We start from the raw sequence: 14,371 nt of genomic DNA, 5'->3' as shown, positions 1-14,371 counted from the left end.
TACAATCAAATCTAAGTTGCTTATTTATTTTTTCCCTCAACTAAAAATCAATCTAACCCATGTCAGCCCACTCCTTGATTACACAGCCTTGAATTGGTTGTGACATGACTTTTTCCACCAAATTACCTTCGAAAAAATGAGTCTTAGAATACTCATCATACCAAACACCCAGGTTCTGGTAAATTTCACATTGTCCTTTTTCCTCAAATACAAAACATTGGTATCCTTTGCTTCTGATCAAATACCAACTCTTATCTTTGAACTCTTCACTGTTCAAACCCTCCCAATCAAAATCTGTGTTGTTTTTAGTTATCTTCTTCAATCTATAAAACATTGGGATAACTCCACAAATCCTGTTAGCAAGAACAAGCTTATAAATCTCACCTCGGTTCTCCATTACGCAAAACCAACAAGACTTGCTCGAAAATTCATCTGTTGTTGTTTTCACAGTCTCTTGAAACTGCAAATTCAACAAATCAAAAACAAAAACGTGTGAATTTTGATTGAAGAAGTATGCCAAGTGCCCAACAATCACTACACGCAGTATCATTTCAACTCTTCTTGGTAATTGCCATTTAGTACTAACATAGCCACTCCATTTTTCATCAACCCCTACGCGGATGGTCCATAAATGTACCCAATCAAATGATCCACGATTGAATAAGGCGGCACTGGCAAGGACAACAAGTTGAGGATTACCGCTGTCTGCTATAGTAAACGCGCCATAAGGTTCTGATATATATCGAATTAAGGGTAATTTAATCATCGCCTTCGTGAAAGGATTAAGCAACAAGAAAGGGGAATTGGTATCAGGGTCCACAATTTGTTTGAGCAAATACCTCTTCTTTATGTGCTTCGTTTTAACTAGCAGCAACCATCCTTTTTTCGAATACAAGACAATGGTGTTGCGAAAATCAGGGAGATCAATGGTGTACTTCTCTCCAGTTGAGATATTTATGAAGTCCCTCTTGCTCTGAGATATGTCTTCAGTCATCATGATCCACGGTGGTGATTCACTCCTAGATTGGTGGTGATTGACGGTGTAGGATAAAGATATGTGGTGCCAATTCTTGCAAACGGAAGCGAATCGGAGATTGGTAGGGAAATCTAGTCTGTCTTTGATCATCCAAACAATAAGAGTTGGCAGATCAGACCATGTATTCTCATTCTTAGTCATCAATTGACGACGCCAAGATCTAGCTTGCTCACTGCAATAAAAATAGTATTGTCATAGACTCAGTTTTTTTTTTGAACATTGAAAACAAAAATAAGTCTATTTTTCATTGCACCTCATTCATGATTTGTTGAGTTTTTGTAATATAACTTTGCATTCAAAGGAAAAAAAGGAGGTTTTGAACTTTGCTAATTGTTAATACATTGCAATTCACTCACAAGCTTGAACATCTAATTCTAGTGTCAATTATTCTTTTTTTATGTTTTTATAGTTGTAATAGAAAATTCTTACTATAAAAATCATTCACTCTTATAATATGTTCATTCATAGGGGGAAAAAAAAAGAGAAAAAAGAAAGTAAATTATACGCACATGTCCTTAGATTTGACAAAAATATAGTTAATCCTACAAATTTGACATAATTATACTAATCTTTCTTTTAGTGAAGTTAAAGTCATCAAAATTAATGCAAATAGTGAGTAGACATAAATATTATTTTTAAAGACACAACAAGATTATTTTTTCATCCATATGACTCACAAATTACCAGTTAAATAGAGTTTAAGTGTTTAATAAATTAAAATTTCAAGAGAGATTAGTGTAATTATGTCAAAAGTGTAGGCTTAACTATATTTTTTTCCAAATCTCAAGAGAATGGAGTATAATTAACCTCCCCCCCCCCCAAAAAAAAAAGGATAAAATTCAAACTATTTTGAGCTGTGTTCTTTACATATATAATAGAATAGATATTGACATATACGTGCATAGACAGAGAGCTAGGTGAACATTATTTAACTTGAGGGAGATTGAATTGAAGTAACAGAGTCAAGTCCAGATGAATCGAACTGAGAAAATATGAGAGAGAGCTGCTATGGATGATTTGATTAATCTGAGTGTTTTTATATATACTAACTAATTCATGTTAGTGACAGTATGGGATTAGGAAGAATCAAGTTTGGATTTTATTAGGAATTCTAATTCCTACCGTAAAAGGGATTAATTAATGTGTTTGAGAATGATTCTTTTTAGTTATATTGAAAATTATGAATTACTAATAGAATTTTTTATTTTTTTTAGTGATTTTTTTTATTTTTTAAAAATTTTAGTGTGTTTGGTTTCAGTTTTCTGAATTCAGTTTTCTGAAAACTGAGTATTTTATTTTTCGTATTTTTTTTATTTTTAGTGAATATTTTTTAAATTTTAAGTATTTTTTTTAAAATTTTTTTAGATACACCTTATTTAGATATATCTAAATAGTAAAATATTTGTGAAAAATATATTTTAAAAAATTAATAAATACACAAAGATACGAAAAAACGTACTGAATTTTCGTTTTTTTTTTTTTATATTTTTTGGTATTTAGTGTATTGTTTAAATATTTTTTTCACAAATATTATAATTTTTAAGTGTATTTATGATAGGTGTGTTTAAAAATTTAAAAAAATTGCTTAAAATATTAAACAAATTCATTGAAAACATTAAAATACGATAAATAAAAAAATAAAATTTTTTGAAAACTATTTTGTGAAAAACAGAACCAAACAATGTTTTCATAACGTTTTCTAACGAAGGTAGGATAGAGAGATAAATGGAACCGATTACCAATTTTGTGATCCTATAATTATATATAATAGAGTATTATACTGTTGTCTTTGCGCACTACCAAAGAAGCCTACTCTCTCAAATCTCTGAATACTCGGAAGACTGCAGAATCCTAGTGTTATACAAACTGAGATATCTGTAGAACCCAAAAACTCTTTGTACAATTATGGATTGTAAAGTCCAGTCATTATTTGAAAAATTGGATACACTGAATCCTAGTTTTATACAAACTGCAACCCATAATCATCTTGAAAATTTAGATCTCTTTGTACAATTATGGATTGTGAAGTCCAATCATTATTTGAAAAATTGGATACACCGAATCCTAGTGTTATACAAATTGTAAACGGAAGCGAATCCTAGTGTAGGATAAGGATATGTGGTGCCAATTCTTGCAAACGGAAGCGAATCGTAGATTGGTAGGGAAATCTAGTCTGTCTTCGATCATCCAAACAATAAGAGTTGGCAGATCAGACCATGTATTCTCATTCTTAGTCATCAATTGATGATACCAAGATCTAGCTTGCTCGCTGCAATAAAAATAGTATTGTCATAGACTCAGTTTTTTTTTTTTTTTTGAACATTAAAAACAAAAATAAGTCTAATTTTCATTGCACCTCATTCATAATTTGTTGAGTTTTTGTAATATCACTTCGCATTCAACGGCAAAAGCGGAGGTTATGAAATTTGTTTATTGTTAATGCATTACAATTCACTCACAAGCTTGGACATCTAATTCTAGTGTCAATTATTCTTTTTAGATGTTCTTATAGTTGTAATAGAAAATTCTTACTATAAAAATTATTCACTCTTATAATATGTTCATTCATATGGAAAAAAAAAAAAAGAAGAAGAAGAAGAAGAAGAAGAAAAAGAAAGTAAATTACACTCACCTCTCCTCGGATTTGACAAAAATATAGTTAGCCCAACAAGTTTGACATAATTACACTATTTTTTTTTTTATAGTAAAGTTAAAGTCATCAAAACTAATGCAGATAGTAGGTAGACATAAATATTCATTTTAAAGACGCAACAAGATTACTTTTTCATTCATGTGACTCACAAATTACCGGTTAAATAGAGTTTAAGTGTTAAAATTAAAATTTCAAGAGAGATTGGTGTAATTATGTCAAAAGTGTAGGCTTAATTATATTTTTTCCAAATCTCAAGAGAATGGAGTATAATTAACCCAAAAAAAAAGAAAAAAAGAGAGGATAAAATTCAAACTATTTTGAGCGGTGTACTTTACATATATAATAGAATAGATATTGACAACAACACACATATACGTGCATAGACAGAGAGTTAGATGAATATTATTTACCTTGAGGGGAGATTGAATTGAAGTAACAGAGTCGAGTCCAGACGAATTGAGCTGAGAAAATATATGAGAGAGAGAGAGCTACTATGGATGATTTGATTAATCTGAGTGTTTTTATATTTACTAATCAATTCATGTTAGTGACCGTTTGGGATTAGGAAGAATCAAGTTTGGATTTTATTAGGAATCCTAATTCCTACTTTAAAAGGGATTAATTAATGTGTTTGAGAATTATTCTTTTTAATTATATTGAAAATTATGAATTACTAATAGATTTTTTTATTCTTTTTTAGTGATTTTTTTATTTTATTAAAATCATTATGTTTTCATAAAGTTTTCTAATGAACGTAGGATAGAGAGATAAATGGAACCAATTACCAATTTTGTGATCCTATAATTATATATAATAGAGTATTATACTTTTTGTCTTTGCGCACCACCAAAGAACCCTACGCTCTCAATCTCTGAATACTCGGAAAACTGTAGAATCCTAGTGTTATACAAACTGAGATATCTGTAGAACCCAAAAACTCTTTGTACAATTATGGATTGTAAAGTCCAGTCATAATTTGAAAAATTGGATACACTGAATCCTAGTTTTATACAAACTGTAACCCATAATCATCTTGAAAATTTAGATCTCTTTGTACAATTATGGATTGTAAAGTCCAATCATTATTTGAAAAATTGGATACACCGAATCCTAGTGTTATACAAATTGTAATCCAGAAACATCTTGAAAATTTAGATTCAGTAAATTTGAAGGAACCGCCAGTGGATTGATGAACTTATCCAACGTCAACATTCATAATTGCTTAATTTCAAACCATTTTGGTGGCTGGTGGCACTTTGAAGGTCTGAATAGCAGCTGACGGTGGGCAACCAAGGCCTATCAACCAAGGCCTATCACAAGAAAATAATTTATTCAGCTTTTAAATTAGACCGACGGAGAGAGAGGGGAGGGAGTACCTTGGTTTTGAACGGTAACTCACATGAGGTAACCATGAGCCAGTTGCTTCTTTATGCAAGTAAGAACACCACATAATTCACCTTTAGTAAGATTTTTATTTAAGGGATCAAATTATAATTAGAATACGTGCAGTTATAACTGAATCCTTATGTGATGTATAGTCATTTTATATCTCATACAGGTCCATTTCAACACAAGGGTATAAAAAAATAATGAACATAACTTGAGTAAGAAGAGTAACCACGTAAACAATAGCTTCCTCCTCCCTGACATTCGTCTTCTTGATTAACACTATATAAATTCCCACTGCCAGACTAGGAAACAAGTTTTGAAGCAAACCAATTCAAATTCCTAATTGACTCAACGGTGTTTATTTGACAAAAAACTACCCCCATTGATAGACAAACCCGACCCTCTTTCTTGGAGTCCACCTGATGTCATTGGTGTAGTCCTGACAACAACACAACAAAGTACTGCAAGTTTTCAGTTTGTCATCCCTCATGTGGAAAGATGGACAACTGTCACACAAACAGGATCAATGACTCAGTATGGTTATTTAAACTTCAGCAGAGAAAATTATGGAATCACATTCAAATGAGGCACAAACTATATAAAGAAAGAACAAATAAATAATATAACGTCTATAGTAGGACAACAACCAGATATCTAACTACATGTGTTTTGAAAAGTCAGATGCAGAAACACAAGGAAATGCCGTATGATTCATCTTAATTTAAAAAACTTGGACAAATTTAAATACAGATAACTGTCAGGATAGATAAGCGAAGGAACCAATCAGATTCATTCTCAAAAAGAATGATTTGACCTTGGATATACTAATAAGCATCATACTTCAAAACTCTTATTGAAGACTACCCTCAATACACACAAACCTAGACAACCAACAAAATTGATCATTTTAATGACAGTAGTGACCAAACCAGCAGAACTTCCCTCCCCCATCACATTCCTCTTCTTCATCACCTCTACTGTGAATCCACCATAAAAGATTTGTAAGCGAGTTCCCATCATCATACCCATTCAAGTTCCTAATCTTATTCAAAGCACCCTCTTTGTCATAAATCCCTTCCAAGGCATACACAAACCCCTTCCATCCTTCTCCAACCCCTTCCCTTGCCAAGGCTGGCAATGTCCATTCCACAAGCTCTCTCACAAAACCAACGTCAGAGAATAAAACCTCACTTATTGGCGATAATGGTAGTAGCTGAATTCCGAGCCTGCATTCCCTCCAGTCAGGTGGAGCAAACCAAAGACCACTGTCCCTCTTATTAGCCCACAAAACTCCCACCACTCTATTCTCCAATGTAAAATCTTTTGGATACAAAGTATCTTGCTCTCTCACATGCCACCATGTTTGAGCCGAATGAATCTCCATTGCTGAGAGTGTCGATCCAATGGCAACAAGGTGGGTGTCCCCATAAGCTAACCCCATCAACGCCGCTGAATAATACCCGTTCACAGCCTCACTTGTGCTCTCTTGATTTCGCCCATCTGCAAATTCAGTCAGTCCTCCAGCCCAAGAATGCAATTTCCACAAATCAAAGCACCTCAAACGAGTATAATTCGAATTTGCTTGCCTGCCCAAGGTCATAAAATCCGCCATAAGCGTGTATGCTTGAGGCCTATACCTTCTCCCCCACACTGGATCAATCTTTGCAAGCACTGCAATTGCATATAGAAAGTAACCCAGATGATAATGGTGATCATTGTAGATTCCAAACCCGAAATCAGCTCCTGAATCCACAGATCCCTGTTTAGTCACAATCCCACCCCACTTTCCATCATACAAGAAACCATTCGCATCAAAAGTTCCACCCAACCATGGCTCAATTGTACCCTTCAAGAACTTTCGGATAGCTGGGATTACTTCAACATAACACACTTCTTCAGCAATTAATGCCAACCTTGCGGCTCTTGCAATCAATTTCCCATAAAAATAAGACGATGTTGTCGATATTGTCCTTGAATTGAGAGCATCAACATCTCTCCTAAGTGAATCAATAATTTCAGGATATGATTCTTCTTTGACACCTCTAATTGAGTGCCAAGTAACAGAAACAGGGTCAGTTTTCAATACCCATGAATCTCCAACAACACCCACAAGCTCACCATCAATACTTTGGTACTTGAAATCATCTAAAACAGTGATACCGCAATCATTACCCGAAAGAAGCCGAACATGGAGAGGGTGGGCAAGCATGAGCAAATCTCCCCAACCTTTCTTCTCCCATTTGTATTCCAAACAAAATGGCTTAGTAAACACTGCATCGCCCGATACCGGATAACAAGAACTGAACCGATCAAGGATCGATTCGTATCCCGGGTCAGAAACTGGCAAAATCGCAATCCGAATTACGCCAGAAAACCCACCAGAAGTAATGGAAGAAAGGCCATGACTCAAATTAATCGGCGAAGAAGTATAAATAAGCCAAGACTGGTTATTGTTAAGCTTAATAGTGTATTTGGTGAGAGAACTATTAGAATTGAACTCAAGAATGGCATGAATTGTCGATATCGAAACCGCGACGCCCCGGGTAGCAACACAGGTCAAATAAGGGCTTCCCCTGACAAGGAAGAACCTGAGATTAGTAGAAGGAAGATCAAGGGTCAAACTGAGATCACTGAATGAAGAGACAACATGGGTTGACCTTGGGTTGGGGTTATTTGAAGCAGAGATGGTGAGATCGGGGTTGAAAACTTGGTAGAAGAAGGAAGAGTTGGAGAACTGAGATGGGTAGGAGAGAGAAAGGGAAGAGAGAGAGGACTTGATGAGGTAGGGGTGGATGTATTCGGGTTGATCGCCATTTTTTAGGACGAAGTTTTGGAAGAATGAATTGGTGGGCAGAGGGGATTGAAGGAGGGTGGGAGAGAAGAAGAGGGATGGATCGGGAAGGACTGTGGAATGGGTTTCAGGGAAGAGGAAAGGACGATGGGTTGGGAGTCTATGATGGGTTTGTGATAGTAGTGGTGCTGACATGGTGGTTGAGGAAGGAGAGAGGAGGTGGTGGTGGTGGTGGTGGTGGTGGGGGTGGTGGGGGTTTTATAGGGTTTGTGAGGGTTTTTTTTTTTTTTTTTTTTGAAAGTCTGGTGTGATTTGGATATTGAGGAACAGGAAGTGAGAGGAAATGGAGGGAGTTGACTACGTTTATGGAGATCTCAGACTTGAATTTCAATAATCTTTAGTATTTATTTTTAAAAAAAATATTTTCAAAAAATTTAATAACTTGTAGCCTATATTTTTAAAGAGTCAGTCTCCTCTCCGGTTCGATCTCTCAGACTTGAGTGTGTTATTGGACCTGTGGGGTTTATCATAAGTTCTATTTTGATAATTCGAATCGTTTAATATGTAAAAATCGGTGAGTACTTTATTCTTGTAAAAAAAATATTGATTGGATATCGATAAGTACTTGATCAGATCAAATTTCTGTCAACGATAAATATAATTTTTAAATTGACAAAAATCTAATTCGATCAAGTAACTATCGATATCCGATTAAAATGATTTTTTATAAAGATAAAATACTCGACAAAATCTATACATTGAACGATTTAAATTATCAAAATAAAACTTATGATGGACTTCACGAACCGCAGAGTACTGTCCAATCCACTATGAACTGAAGACATGCCCAGTGGTAGAGGGACTTGGGGCTTAGGGTAATAGTGCCCCTCCTAATACTAATACATAGCCCTTCCAAATATGTCAAACCCATTGACACACGCACCCAGGTTTATTTGTTTTTTTTTTTTTTATACGAATCCCAATCAAATATTTACACATAATTTTTTTTTTTTTTTTGGATAGTACACATAACTTCAATTACAGTAAGGTTAAAATTTTAAAATTTTAAAAATATATAAATTTTTTTATTTTTTTATTTATTCACATTACTTGTTAATTGTTAAGTATTTTCGTATTTTCTTTATCTCCTTTTGTTGCTTTGTAATTTGCCACTCGCGATTCATCAAATTAGGATCATACAACACAGATTTGGGACCACACTACAACCTTAGTATCTTCTCTTTATTGTTTACAGTTAACTTTATTTATTTATTTTTTACTTTTAAATAAAAATTATGAGTATTAATTTATAGTTATTTGTTAAGTTTTGATTTGTAAAATTTTTTGATTTGTTATTATTTATGTTAAAATAAGAGATTTTGATATGCTAAAATTATTAATCTTAATTGGTGGTGATTTATATTAAAATTAAGGATTTTGATTTATTGTTATTTGTGCTAAAATTAGGGATTTGATTTGTGCTAAAATTAAAAATATTAATTTGCAGTGATTAATATTTAAATTATGAATTTTGATTTGTTATAATTTGTGCTAAAATTACAATTTTTGATTTGTTGTGATTTATGCTAATTTAAATTTTTTTGATTTGTGTTAACATTGGAGATTTTGATTTGTGGGGGTTTGTGATTTTGATTATGAATGTTTATTTTGATTTTTAATTTTTTCAAACAATCATGGAGAAATATTTTAAAAGAAAATTAAAGTTGGAATCATCTCTTCCTCAAGAAGAAAATGATAATTATTCTTCCGCAAAACAAAGTTGCATAGAAATCAACTTAATAGACCTTCCTGCAGATCCAGGACTACGGCCTCGGATTATGGACTATAATGCTAATGATCGAGACCGAATTCGTAAGGCATATCTACAAAAGGTCCTTGTCAACCTCGTGATCATAATTTTCCACAAAAATCATTTGGACAAATACTTCGGCGATTTAATCAGGCTTGGTTTAGTGAATTTCCTAATTGGTTGGAGTGTAGCGTAGCAAAAGATACAGCATTTTGTTTATGTTGTTATCTTTTCAAACCCGATATTGGAGATCAAGCTGGTGGTGATTCTTTTGTTGGTGAGGGTTTCTCAAATTGAAAGAAAAAAAAAATTCAGACTCATGTTGAAGGTCCTAATAGTACTCATAATCAAGCTTCGAGTAAATGTCAAGACTTGTTAAACCAAAACTAACATATTCAAACGATTTTTTTTCAAACAATTTGATCAAACTCGAATTGAGTATCGAACCCGTTTGAATTCATCGGTTGATTGTGTCAAATTTCTTCTAAGACAAGAACTTGCGTTTTGTGGGCATGATGAATTTGAAAATTCAAGTAACCAAGAAATTTTCTTAAACTTCTTAAGTTTCTTGCTGATCATAATGAAGATGTCAAAGTGGTTGCATTGAGCAATACTCCACAAAATCTCAAGTTGACATCTCTTGATATTCAAAAAGACTTTGTAAATGTGGCCGCATTTGAAACTATCAATGTGATTATTAGAGATTTTGGTGATGCACTTTTTTATATTTCGATTGATGAAGCCCGTGACATATCAATCAATGAGCAAATGGCAGTTGTAATACGATATGTTGACAAAAAAAGGCCAAGTAATTGAGTGTTTTTTGGGTACTGAGCATGTTGCTAATACGAATGCTCTCTCACTCAAACAAGCTGTGGAAAATTTATTCTCTAGACTTGGATTGAGTATTTCCATATTGTGGGGTCAAGGATATGATGGGGCTAGTAATATGCAAGGTGAGTTCAATGGTCTTAAAACACTTATACTGAAAGAGAATCCTTATGCATATTAAGTTCATTGTTTTGCTGATCGATTACAATTGGCACTTATACCCGTGGCAAAGAATCATAATCAAATTGTTTTACTTTTCACTTTGGTTTCTAATGTGGTGAATATTGTTGGAGCATCATGTAAATATCGAGATATTGTTAGGGAGAAGCAAGCTGCAAAAGTTGTTGAGGCACTTAATACTGGAGAACTATCTAGTGGGCAAGGCTTAAATCAAGAAACTAATCTTAAACGTACTGGTGATACACGTTGGGGTTCACACTATGGTACTTTAGTTAGCTTGGCTAGTATGTTTTCAACAGTGATTGATGTGCTTGAAATGATTTCGGAGGATGGTTCAAATTCAGAACAACGAGCAGAAGCAAATGTGTTGTTGGATTCAATTCAATCATTTGAGTTTGTATTCAACCTTCATTTGATGAAAATGATATTGGCTATTACAAGCGAGTTATCGCAAGCACTACAAAGGAAAGATCAAGATATTGTTAATGCTATAAATTTAGTTCAAAATTCTAAAGTACGGTTCCAAAAGATGAGGGAGAGTGAGTGGACATCCTTACTTGATGATATTTTGTCTTTTTGTGAAAAACATGAAATTGATGTTCCCCAAATGGAAGATATGTTTGTAGCTCGATGGAGAAAAAGGCGCAATGCTTAAGAAATTACAAACTTACATCACTATCGTGCTGAGTTATTCTACACTGTTTTGCATATGCAAATTCAAGAACTAAATGTTCGTTTCACTAAGTCGTCGTTACTTTTTATGGCATGTTTGAATCCATCTAACTCTTTCTCTAGTTTTGATAGGAAAAAGTTAATTCATCTTGCTGAATTTTATCCGAAAGAATTTTATTCAGGGGAGCTCATGGTACTTAATGATCAACTTGACACATATATTATCGACATGCTATCCAGTAATGAGTTCTCAATGTTGAATGGAATTGCCGATCTTGTTAAGAAAATAGTGAAAACTGGAAGAGATAAAGTATATCCATTGGTGTATTTGCTCTTGACTTTAGCATTTAGTCTTACCTATTGCAACTGCTATTGTTGAGAGGGTATTTTCAACTATGAATATTGTGAAGAATCGGTTGTGGAACCAAATGAGTGATGAATGGATGAATGATAGCTTAGTTGTCTATATTGAAAGAAATATTTTTGATGGCATTGACAATGATACTATTATGGAAAGATTTCAAAAGATGAAAACTCGTCGGGGTCAATTATAAAAATTTAAAATTAAAAACTATTTGTAATGAATATTAATTTTTAATGTTTAACATTAACTCGAAAAGTTATTATTATTATGTTATTGTTATTGATTGGGGAAGAAAAATTTTGAGATGGTAATTAATGGGTGCCCCCTGTATTAAATTCCTGACTCCGCCACTGGACATGCCTATCCCATTTTTAGAAAGTGGACTCGAAATTGACATCTTAAATTTTTTAAGATTGTTTAGGCTTCTTTTGGAAAGTAAAAAAAAAAAAAGTCAATTTATTAATTTATTTAGGTTATATCACCTCTCTAATTTTTACATATTTTCTTGTAATAAATCAAAAAATCAGTTTATAAATCACTTCCCAATTAAAGTCTCTAAACAAAAAAATAATAATAATAAAATAAAACTGAAAGTTTGCCTCTTTTTTACTTAAACAAAAAATAAATCAAAATAAAATATTTTGTTAACATGTGTCCTATTTTAAGGCACATGTTAAGAAATTTTTTAAAAAAATTACCCTGCATGTAAAAATGTGCATACTAAACAATGTATAATTTTTTAAAAATTTTCTTAACATACACCTTAGACATTATTACTGACATGTGTTATTTTATTGATTAATGGGCTCATTACTAATGTCTATTTTGAATAATAATGGAAAATATAAATAATATATATATATATATATATCATAACAATAGACCTAGAGACTTAACTTGGAAGATTTGTGGAAGAAAGTTAATGGGGCATGAGGAATAAGGTTGATTGGAAGTGAAGTTTTGATGAATTTTAGGTCAACCGTTTTGGAATATTGTGGATGATTGTGTAGGTGTGAAGGAAAGGATACGTAGAATGCATGGGAAACGAGAAAGGTCTTCAAATCTAAAATTTGAGAATTCAGCGTGTGTGACAATGTCTTGGTGTTTAAAATCGTGTTATGTTTATATAAAGAAAGGAAAACAAAATACAGAGAAAATATTATAGGTGATTATTGTTTGATATTGTGCGTGTTTGGAAAGTGGCTATTATTTAGATTTTTTTATTTTTTTGACTTTTTAAGTAGAGTATTTTAGTTTTTGTATTCGAGAAGATATGATGGATTTTTATTTGAATTATTTTATTGAAAAATGTGTTTGAAATGATGGGAGGCTGAAATGACAAATTTGTCTCTAATCTCACTTTTTTCAAAATTGGTCTAAAGGGGTAAAATTGTCATTTCCTATCTATGGGACTAGGTTGTCTACCTACTGTCAGCGTGACAATGTAGGCTGCCCGCTGCCTATTGCCAACTGCTTTTTTTTTTTTTTTTTTTTAAAAAAATATAAATAATTGATTTAAGTACTGTTGAGGCTATTTAGTTTTTTCCTTGAATGAGGCTAAAATAGCCTCTCACTTTACTTCCCAAACACCGCCATTATATTTAAAATTATAATAGTCATTGTGAGAGAGCTAATTTGGAATGTGACTATTTTAATTTTTTTAATTTTTTATGAAAACGCATTTAAAAAATAGAAAGATTAATGTGATCAAGTGTTTTAATTTTTTTATTATATTAATCAAAAAGTTAACATTCTAAACAATCTCTAATACTGTGTTTGGTTAGGAGATTTAAGGAGGAATTTGAAAATTAAAATGAAAAAAGTAAGTAAAATATGAATAAAATATATTTACATTTCACTTAATTTTACACACATTTTCTTTTTCTTTTTCTAAATTTCTCCCTAAATCTCCTAATCAAATATAGCGTAAAGGCAAGAAAAAACACAATAATTTCATTGAACTTCATTTTTAAGCTGATTTGCAAAAACACAATAATTTCGTTAAACTTCATTTTTAAGCTGATATGCTTTTATATGACTGAAGATGGGTAGTATTGGCTCTAATTGTGAGTATACGCACAAATTTCGGGTTCCACAATGAATACGTGAAAAAGAAGTATAAATGTTCAATTAATTAATTAAAATAAAATAGGTATAGTCATGTATAATCTATTCTATTACAAATCATCAAATTATCTGTTTCAATTGTCAAAATCAACGCCTACAGAAATTTGTTATCGTACTGAACAAATTTAAACTCTTTGGACATGTTTCTCCGGCTGACTCATTGAGGGGATTGAATTCATTGAGCAGATTGAATTGTTAGTGAGGTTATTTTATTTCAGCAATGCTACAGACCCCCACTGGGGATGACCCCCAGTGACCCCCCAGTGTCACGTGTCGGCCTGGGGTTGGCTGAAAACTCAAAAAAAAAAAAAAAAAAACTGTTTTTTTTTTTGGACCAATGGGAGGTGACCCCCAGTACCCCCACTGGGGGTCCAAAGCTTTATTCATTTTATTTATGGCTTGTTTGGTAAGCGTTATATTCTGTTGGACTATTAGTCTAATGGGACTGTTAATGATGTATGGTAGTGGGGTTAGCTTTTCCCAAAGCATAGGATTGGAAAAATAATTAGGGGATTGAA

The 14,371-nt window shown here is 32.8% G+C and overlaps 3 protein-coding genes across 3 annotated transcripts; 1 reads left to right on the top strand and 2 right to left on the bottom strand.

Annotated features, from left to right (window-relative positions):
• Positions 1-52: 52 nt before the first annotated feature.
• LOC145824421 (F-box/kelch-repeat protein At1g57790-like) lies at positions 53-1,194 on the bottom strand. Its single transcript, XM_082924075.1, has one exon. It carries the CDS (start codon positions 1,175-1,177, stop codon positions 53-55), a length of 1,125 nt encoding a protein of 374 aa, XP_082780201.1. The 5' UTR covers positions 1,178-1,194.
• A 4,566-nt stretch (positions 1,195-5,760) lies between these two features.
• LOC114307981 (glycosyl hydrolase family 81 protein) lies at positions 5,761-8,246 on the bottom strand. The gene has a single exon (XM_028253473.2). The coding sequence runs from the start codon at positions 8,062-8,064 to the stop codon at positions 5,986-5,988; it is 2,079 nt and encodes a 692-aa protein (XP_028109274.2). The 5' UTR covers positions 8,065-8,246; the 3' UTR covers positions 5,761-5,985.
• Positions 8,247-10,466: 2,220 nt separating this feature from the next.
• Positions 10,467-11,345, top strand: LOC114307990 (uncharacterized). The gene is made up of 2 exons (XM_082924074.1): positions 10,467-10,635; positions 10,693-11,345. The coding sequence occupies exons 1-2, from the start codon at positions 10,467-10,469 to the stop codon at positions 11,343-11,345; spliced, it is 822 nt and encodes a 273-aa protein (XP_082780200.1).
• Positions 11,346-14,371: the final 3,026 nt, after the last annotated feature.

The sequence above is a fragment of the Camellia sinensis genome, chromosome 4 (assembly GCF_055761805.1).
Source record: "Camellia sinensis isolate YWXY chromosome 4, ASM5576180v1, whole genome shotgun sequence".
In the NCBI taxonomy this organism is placed as follows: Eukaryota; Viridiplantae; Streptophyta; class Magnoliopsida; order Ericales; family Theaceae; genus Camellia; species Camellia sinensis.
Note: the sequence above shows the minus strand (reverse complement) of the source record. Positions and strands in the feature narration are given on the sequence as shown.